A 9,519-nucleotide genomic window follows, 5' to 3' on the forward strand; every position below is an offset into this window, starting at 1 on the left:
ACACAGCAAGCCAAATGCTGCCCTCATGGGCCAGGCTATTAGATCTGCCTCTTCACCTCGTGTGCCAGGGCAGAGATGAGTTGTGCCAAGCCATCTGCTCTGAGGGCCTGGAAACATATGGACTCAGGATTCCTGGGGAAGAAGGTGGAAATAGGGAGGGTCATATGAACTAAAGAAAACTCTCTAACCCCACAGTCAAAAAATCTAGGCATTGGTCCTGGCTCAGTGTGACCTAGGGCAAGTCATGTCACCTCTTTGGGCCTCACTTTCCTCATCTATACCACAAGGATTTGGACTAGATCTTTACGGGGGCTCACAGCTGGAATTCAGTATCTGGATGGTGGAAAGGAGTAGGGAACAAGAGAGTCACTGAGAAACCTGGGTGGACGCCGGGGCACAGGCTGGCAGAAGCTGGAGGAAGACTCTTTAACCACCCCACAGCTGCCTTCAGCAAGGACTTGCTTGGCAGCCTGCTAGAGGCACCAAGGAAAGGGGAGTGCTTCCAGATAAATGCCATTGGCCTTCTGTATCTGTGGGTTCCACATCCATGGATTCAACCTACTGCAGATTGAAAATATTCAGAAAAAAAAATTCACAACGTTCCGAAAAGGAAAACTTGAATTTACTGTGTGCCAGTACTGTGTGGAAGCCATGTGAATGGAATGAGGTGTAAGCCTTGTGTTTGGTGCTATAGGTAATCTAGAGATGATTTAAAGTACACAGGAGGATGTGTGTAGGTTATATGCAGATTCACCATTTTATATAAAAGACCTCAGCATTTGTGGATTTGGTATCCACGGGATGTGCAGAACCAATCCCCCATGGTTACTGAGGGACGACTGTACCTCTCTGAGGGTTGGGGAGAGGATACTTCCCAGGCCCCCGAGGACTCTACACAATGTCTTCTGGTGTTTATGATCCTTTCTAGGGCCCATCTCCCAATTTCCATTTGGTTTCCTCCTAGCAGGTTTAGAGAATTTCCCGTATCCTCATGAGCATCATCTGTGAACTTGAAGTTGGCATTCAAATCTTATCACATCCCCCATATACCTTCTCTTTGAACCACCCAGGCCTGCAGCTCCTGCCTCTGGTGATTTTGTTCAATTATGGTCTCTGTGCTGGCACTCTAGGTGGGGGTGAAGTGCCTCAGTTCCACCTCGTTTTATCTTTGGATTCTGGTTATGAAGTGAAGCCTCATCACTCTCTGGCTGGAGAAAGAAGCTGGAAAGACAAGCTCTATCTCTCCACATCCCCCAACTCCAGCCTTCTCTGAGGGCTCAGAATATGAGGGATGGGGACCCTTCCTTGCGGGAGATGGCACTGCCTGTTCCTCAAAGATGTGGCCTTATCAGGAGGGTGGGTGAGGAAAAGAAAGAAGGAGCTGACAGAGTAAGAAGAGAGACAGCAGGAGCTGGAGGTGGGGGGTGAAGTGGAAGGCAGGGGGAGAATTCCCTTTCTTCAAGCACAGGAATGGGGCAGAGGACCCCCTGAGGAAAGAGGAGGGGAAACAGCTGGACATCAGAAGGAATGAGAAGTCTGATTGGTCACAGGCCTGGCCAACTCCTTGCCCTCCCCTGGGCACCACTGTCTAACCCAAGCCCCAGTTCAGACTGCCTCCACCAGAGTCCCCACCTTTCTGGAAGCTGCAGGGCTCTCCATCCAGGATCCAGAAGCATTGAAGGGGTAAGGTTCAAGGTTTGAGGCCTCTGGCCCATCGGTATGCAAATGAGGGCAAAGTGTTTGGCTGGGGCAGGGGATTGGGCAGGAAAAATGAAGAGAGTTTAGGCCTCTGGCCAAAGAAGTTGGACAAGACTTCTGAGTGGGCAGTAAACTGTCTTAGAAATTTTTTTTAAGATTATATAATTCGTTTGGGGTGAGGTATGGGAGGTAAGGTGAAGAAATACCTCTTGCTACTGCTGGGGGCTTGCCCCCTTGCCCAGCTGAAATTAAGAAAGGCAGGGAGGTTAACTGGGTATGGTAACACATGCCTGTAGTCTCAGCTACTTGGGAGGCTGAGGCAGGATTGCCTGAGCCCAGGACGTTAGGGCTGCAGTGAGCTGTGATCATGCTGTAACACTCCAACCTGGGCAACAGAGTGACACCTTGTCTTAAAAATAGAAAATAAAATTAAAATTAAAAATTAAAAATTAAGATTTTAAAGAAAGAAAGGGGGAGAGCCTACTAGAAACTTGTGCAGCTAGCTTTGGGGAGGGCTGTGTTAAGCCTACACTGGGGATGACTGTGGTATACACTTACGCCTGGATACAACACCACACCACATGCATTTCCTGACTGGTCTATACATATACGAATTACATGAACATGTGTACTCACATGCATATCACACACATACGCAGGCATCTGTGCACACACACAAATGCACACAGGTATCTAAGGAACTATCCAGATGCATACACACTCACGCAATCACACACACAGATCTCTTTTTTTTTTTTTTCTTTTTTTAAGCTGGAGTCTTGCTCTGTTGCCCAGGCTGGAGTGCAGTGGCACCATCTTGGCTCACTGCAACCTCTGCCTCCTGAGTTCAAGCAATTCTTCTGCCTCAGCCTCCCTAGTCGCTGGGATTACAGGCACCCACCACCACACCCGGTTCATTTTTGTATTTGTAGTAGAGATGGGGTTTCACCATGTTGACCAGACTGGTCTCGAACTCCCGACCTCAGGTGATCCACCCACCTCAGCCTTCCAAAATGCTGGGATTACAGGCATGAGCCACCGCACCCAGCCAGAACTCCTGTACCTGTAATAATCTGTTTCTAAAAAACTGCATTTACAAGTATATTTCATAAACTAACATTCTTTTTTACATTGTAGGTTGCATTGTAAGTCCAACATACAATGTAAAAAAGAATGTAATGTAATGTAAGTCCGTGTCTCCTAAAGAGACTAGATGCTCCTAGGAAGGGCTGTGCCTTATTCATTCTGTACCCACAGAGGCAAGTCCTGTGCCTGGAACTCAATAGACACCCATAAATGTTTGTTGAGCAAATGCAAGAAGAGATGATCTTTATAAAAACCCACAAGATTCAACTGGGCGTGGTGGCTCACACCTGTAATCCCAGCGCTTTGAGAGGCTAGGGCAGGTGGATCACCTGAGACCAGCCTGACCAACATGGTGAAATCCCTTCTTCACTAAAAATTCAAAAATTAGCCGGGCGTGGTGGGTGCCTGTGATCTCAGCTACTCGGGAGGCTGAGGCAGGAGATTCACTTGAACCTGGAAGGCAGAGGTTGCAGTGAGCCAAGATAGAGTCACTGCACTCCAGCCTGGGCAACAAGAACGAAACTCCACCTCAAACAAACAAACAAACAAACAAAAAGACCCCATAAGATTCTTTGATGTTGGCATTCTCTGAATCGAGCTTAGTGACTAGCAGTCATGTTCTGAGCATGGGGTTAAGAGAGGACATCTGTGTGCATGCACCAGTGTGTGCCTGGTTTGTAGACAAGGGGACTCTTGTGAATGTGTCTGTGTTGAGATGTGTCTGCACATGCCTCTGTGAGTGAATATCAGTGTTTGGGTGAGAGTGTGAAAACATTCAAGTGGGGCAGTGGTGGGCGGGGACTGCTAGGAGATACCCCCCAAGACATAGTCCCAGCTGGTAGGGAGTTTGTGCATGTGATGAGGGCACTGAGTCTGCAAGTGTGGGAGTGGGAAGTGGGGTAAATCTTCCAGCCATTCCCACAACCCTCTGGAGAGCCTGCCCCTCAGATCGCTGCCCTTCCTCCTGCCCACTTGCCAGGGACCTGCCGCTGAAGGGATTCTCATTCCCATCCAACTCCCCATGAGGCTCCTGGCTTTCCTGAGTCTGCTGGCCTTGGTGCTGCAGGAGTCAGCGACAGCTTCTCTCCCAAGGAAGGAGAGGAAGAGGAGAGAGGAGCAGATGCCTAGGGAAGGCGATTCCTTTGAAGTTCTGCCTCTGGGGAACGACGTCCTGAACCCAGACAACTATGGTGAAGTCATTGACCTGAGCAACTATGAGGAGCTCACAGACTATGGGGACCAGCTCCCCGAGGTGAGGGACACAGGAGACCGACTCATTCCCTGCATGACACTGGGAGTCAGAGGCCCGGGCCCTCCCACCTGCCCCATAGTATGGGTGTCTCAAGCCTCCACCTCTTTCTCTATGAGGTGGAAATTCTTATCCCTCCATAGGGATTTGTCACTTAGATGATACTAAGAAAGAGGACACAAACCTGGGACTACTCCTTCTTCAGAAGTCATACATCCCTCCCCCTGCCGTCAAGTAGGACCCAAAGCCGTGTCTCACTGGGGGAGGGGTTCACAATGTCCTCATCATATTCTCTAGGAAATAAAAGTGCCACATCCCCCGTCTCTTTTCTGAAACTGTCCTCCAGTCTGAAGTTCTTTCCTAGGCCCTCTTGGCCTTCACTGCAGCAGCATGGGGTGCAAGCCCAGAAGCCCCCACTCGATTGCTGCATGAGCCTGGTCGGTGTGGAGCAGGGGAAGAGCGCCAGCCTGGGAAATTGGGAGAGCAGGTTCCATCTCTGCCTTGACCACCGGCTGGCTCTTTAATTCTCATCCCTGTCCTCTCCGGGCCTCAGTTTCTTCATCCATAGGATGGACATGCTGGACCTGATGCTCTCTCAGGTCCCCTTTTCGCACAGTCTTTCTGCTATCCCTTCCCCCTCCTTCTCCACAGTGACTTTTTGCCAGTTTGAAATCCATCACTGAGGTTCCCAGGGTCCAAAGTTAAGTCCCTTCCAGGTAAAAGCTGGGTTACTGTGTACTCTGTGCTACATCTCCAGGTTAAGGTGACTAGCTTCGCTCCCGCAACCAGGATCAGTCCTGCCAAGAGCACTACAGCTCCAAGGACACCCTCATCAAACCCCACGATGACCAGACCTACTACAGCGGGGCCACTACTGAGTTCCCAGCCCAACCATGGTAAGTGCACAGTCACATGGTCACAATATCCCTAGGTCATAGGCCAAGCAGCTATGACCCAGCACCAGGGGTACCAAAGTGGAACGTGGTCAGTGTTGGGACGTGGAGGGTCAGGGCTACCCTTACTAGCAGAGAGAGGAGGGGAAATAGCCACAGTAAGAACAGGAAAAAAGAAATCAAAGACAGGCACTGGCTGTCCCTAATACTTTTGCCTGAATGTACAAGTTAAGTAAGAAGCAAAGAATGCAAGAACTCCCTTATGCCCTAGCAAAGCCACCCTGCCTTAATTAATAGCATGACAGGGGAAGCAGGTTGAGTGGTAATTAGATCAGAGACAATTAAAAACCTGTAGAGAAGAATAACTAACTTTGTGGCTGCCACTTGGCGTGGGAGCAAATGAAGCAGTCACACTGCTTTTCAGCTTCAAAGTCCCTCTTCAGCAGCTCCCTTTCCTTTCCCGATGCCCTCCTGGAGGCTGGAGCTGGCATTCCTGGCAGTGAGGCCTCGGCACTCTGCTGGCAGTCAGAAGTGGGCAGAGGAAGGCTGAAGTTCATTCTGGACCTGCTTGCCCCCAGCTTCCCTGTTCGCTTCTTGGGATGTTTGCCTTGGGTGGACCGGGAGTATTGGGGCATCGGTAGGAAAACCATTCAGTCAGGAATCCATGACCTCTCAGAGCTACAGTCTCAAGCTTAAAGAGGCCGTAAAGGGCCTCAGCTGAACCCTTTCACAGCCTCAGGATAAGAAAGATGCTGGGGCCCCTCTGCTCCACCCAATCCTCCTGGTCACTGCTGGCAGAGAAGAGCTCCTTAATCTTGGGGCTATGTCACTGCCACCAGAGTTCTTCCTTGAGTTGAGCTAAACTGGTCTCTCAGTAATTTCTGTGCCTTGTGACAGCAGGTGGCAGAAACCACCTGCGCTATTCAGTTGTATGATCCAATAAAGTCTCCCCAACTATTTGAGGTGGGTGACCTGGCCTAGCCTCATGACCCCTGGGTACAAAGACAGGGTTATGGACAGAACAGGAGAGGGCTACTTCCCAAAGAAAAATTGGCATGCTGATGCCATAAGAAGGGGAAGTGGATGCTGAGTGGGCATTGTGCTCTCCACCTTGGTTCTATTGTGCTTCTTGGAGCCACACAGAACATATCTAATTTCTCTTCCCCAAAGCAGATGGCAGAGCCAGCAACCACTGGCCATCCCACTTAATTCTGGCTTCACTTTTTGGGACCAGAGAGGAATCCTATGGAAAAGAGACCAAGGGATGTCCTAGAAATACCCACATAGGCCCAGGAAAATGTACACAGAACTAGGGTCTGCTGAAAGTATAAATGGGTTTAGACTAGGTAATAACTGAGGATGGACGTGCCTCTCTGGGGTCGAGGACAGAGTGACAGGCTGGGAGCAGCCAACAGCACTGAGTACATGGTGCCTGTCAGTTCTGGGCAGCAACCCATAGGCTATCAAAAAGGCACAGATGGCCATGGTTCAGACACTCCCTGGGGCAAGGGCCATTGGCCCCAGAGGCTGAAGAGATCTCCCTTTGTTTTGTCTTTCACCTGGGCCAGGTCTGCCCACCTGCCTGGTCTGCGTGTGTCTTGGTTCCTCTGTGTATTGCGATGACATTGACCTAGAGGACATTCCTCCTCTTCCCCGGAGGACTGCCTACCTGTATGCCCGCTTCAACCGCATCAGCCGTATCAGGGCCGAAGACTTCGAAGGGCTGAGTATGTAATGGCCTGGGAAAAGATGAGTGGGGGCAGGCATAGGAAGCCACCCTGCCACTAGAACAGTCACCAACACTGGGTTAACTCTTTCCTGTTGGTTCTCAGTCCATCCAGCTGTCAAAGGGAAATAGCCCGAAGTCTCTAGAAGTCCCTTCCTTGAAGTGTTTAGATGGTGGAAGGGACCTATTTTTATTTGCTCTCCAAAAAGGTCTGGGAAGTTGGGAGGGGGAGGTATGATCTGCCAACATCTTCAGGATGTCCCAGCAATGACAGCTGTGTGATCAGCTGGCCTCTGGGCAGGACTGTCTTAAATGTACTCTCCATGGCACTGATGCTGTTTACAAGGTTGTTTGTGTGCTTTTTGCTTCTTTATGCCCTATGCCCTGCTTGAGACAGGAGACCTGGGCTCTGATCCCGATTCTACCACTAATTACCCAGAGCCTTTCTGGGCCTCAGCGCCCTTCTGTGTAGACTCACACGTGGAGGTGAGGTGGATCCAGGGATTCCTGGGCCTGTTGATTCTCGCTCTCAAGAGACTTCTAAAGGATCCAAGGTGGGCGGCCACCGCACAGGACAGGATTCCAGGGAGGGGCACTGAGGCATCTGAGGGCTTTTCCAAGGAGTCCTGGTTTATGTTATTTTCTCTGGTTTGGGCTAGTGCAGGTGGAGAGCTGGTTACAATCCCCTCGTCTTGAGAGGGATGGAGCAAGGTGTGGAGATAGCTCCATTCTGGGCAAGGAAAGAGCGTGTTCTGGTTCATCTCTTTGTTCTCCCCCAACCTCTCTCAGCAAAGTTGAAGAGGATTGACCTCTCCAGCAACCTCATTTCCTCCATCGATAATGATGCCTTCCGCCTGCTACATGCCCTCCAGGACCTCATCCTCCCAGAGAACCAGCTGGAAGCTCTGCCCGTGCTGCCCAGTGGCATTGAGATCCTGGATGTCCGCCAAAATCGGCTCCGGAGCTCGGGGATACAGCCTGTGGCCTTCAGGGTGAGTTGAGGCCTTAGGTCCACTATCTATCACCTCCACCACCCACCTTCACCCACCTCCACCTCCACCACCCACCTCCACCTCCACCACCCACATCCACCACCACCACCCATGTCCACCCCCACCACCCACCTCCATCCCCACCACCCACCTCCACCCCCACCACCACCCACCTCCACCACCCACCTTCACCCCTACCACCACCACCATCCACCTCCACCACCCATCTGCACTCACACTACACACTTCCACCACCACCACCCACCTCTACCCACCAACACCCACCTCCACCTCCACCACCCACGTCCACCACCACCACCCACCTCCACCACCACCACCCACCTCCATCCCCACCACCCACCTCCACCACCACCACCCACCTCCATCCCCACCACCCACCTCCACCACCACCACCCACCTCCATTCCCACCACTCACCTCCACCACCACCACCCACCTCCATTCCCACCACCCACCTCCATCCCCACCACCCACGTCCACCACCACCACCCACCTCCATTCCCACCACCCACCTCCATCCCCACCACCCACCTCCACCACCACCACCCACCTCCATTCCCACCACCCACCTCCATCCCCACCACCCACCTCCACCACCACCACCCACCTCCATTCCCACCACCCACCTCCATCCCCACCACCCACGTCCACCACCACCACCCACCTCCATCCCCACCACCCACCTCCACCACCACCACCCACCTCCATTCCTACCACCCACTTCTACCACCACCACCCACTTCCATTCCCACCACCCACCTCCATCCCCACCACCCACGTCCACCACCACCACCCACCTCCATTCCCACCACCCACCTCCATCCCCACCACCCACCTCCACCACCACCACCCACCTCCATTCCCACCACCCACCTCCATCCCCACCACCCACGTCCACCACCACCACCCATGTCCACCCCCACCACCCACCTCCATCCCCACCACCCACGTCCACCACCACCACCCACCTCCATCACCACCACCCACCTCCATCCCCACCACCCACCTCCACCATCACCACCCACCTCCATCCCCACCACTCACCTCCATCCCCATCACCCACGTCCACCATCACCACCCACCTCCACCACCACCACCCACCTCCATTCCCACCACCCACCTCCACCACCACCACCCACCTCCATTCCCACCACCCACCTCCATCCCCACCACCCACATCCACCACCACCACCCATGTCCACCCCCACCACCCACCTCCATCCCCACCACCCACGTCCACCACCACCACCCACCTCCATCACCACCACCCACCTCCATCCCCACCACCCACCTCCACCATCACCACCCACCTCCATCCCCACCACTCACCTCCATCCCCATCACCCACGTCCACCATCACCACCCACCTCCATCCCCACCACCCACGTCCACCATCACCACCCACCTCCATCCCCACCACCCACGTCCTCCACCACCACCCACCTCTATCCCCACCACCCACCACCACCTCCTCCCCCACCCCCCATCACCCACCTCCACCCCCACCACCACCCACCTCCACCACCACCACCCACCTCCATTCCCACCACCCACCTCCATCCCCATCACCCACGTCCACCATCACCACCCACCTCCATCCCCACCACCCACGTCCACCACCACCACCCACCCTCCATCCCCACCACCCACCTCCACCACCACCACCCACCTCCATCCCCACCACCCACCTCCACCATCACCACCCACCTCCATCCCCACCACCCACCTCCATCCCCACCACCCACGTCCACCATCACCATCCACCTCCATCCCCACCACCCACATCCACCATCACCACCCACCTCCATCCCCACCACCCACCTCCATCCCCCACCACCCACCTCCACCCCCACCA

The 9,519-nt window shown here is 53.5% G+C and overlaps 1 protein-coding gene across 1 annotated transcript in view; it reads left to right on the top strand.

Moving 5' to 3' along the window:
• The first annotated feature begins 3,766 nt into the window (after positions 1 to 3,766).
• The window catches only part of LOC105484773 (opticin), a 17,768-nt gene continuing 12,015 nt past the window's right edge, over positions 3,767 to 9,519 (top strand). Inside the window, exons 1-4 of the mRNA XM_011746707.2 lie at positions 3,767 to 4,036; positions 4,791 to 4,929; positions 6,495 to 6,653; positions 7,442 to 7,644. Coding sequence (XP_011745009.2) covers positions 3,806 to 4,036; positions 4,791 to 4,929; positions 6,495 to 6,653; positions 7,442 to 7,644 — 732 coding nt within the window. The 5' untranslated portion in view covers positions 3,767 to 3,805. The remainder of the gene's footprint in view (positions 4,037 to 4,790; positions 4,930 to 6,494; positions 6,654 to 7,441; positions 7,645 to 9,519) is intronic.

This window comes from Macaca nemestrina, chromosome 1 (assembly GCF_043159975.1).
Source record: "Macaca nemestrina isolate mMacNem1 chromosome 1, mMacNem.hap1, whole genome shotgun sequence".
NCBI lineage: Eukaryota > Metazoa > Chordata > Mammalia > Primates > Cercopithecidae > Macaca > Macaca nemestrina.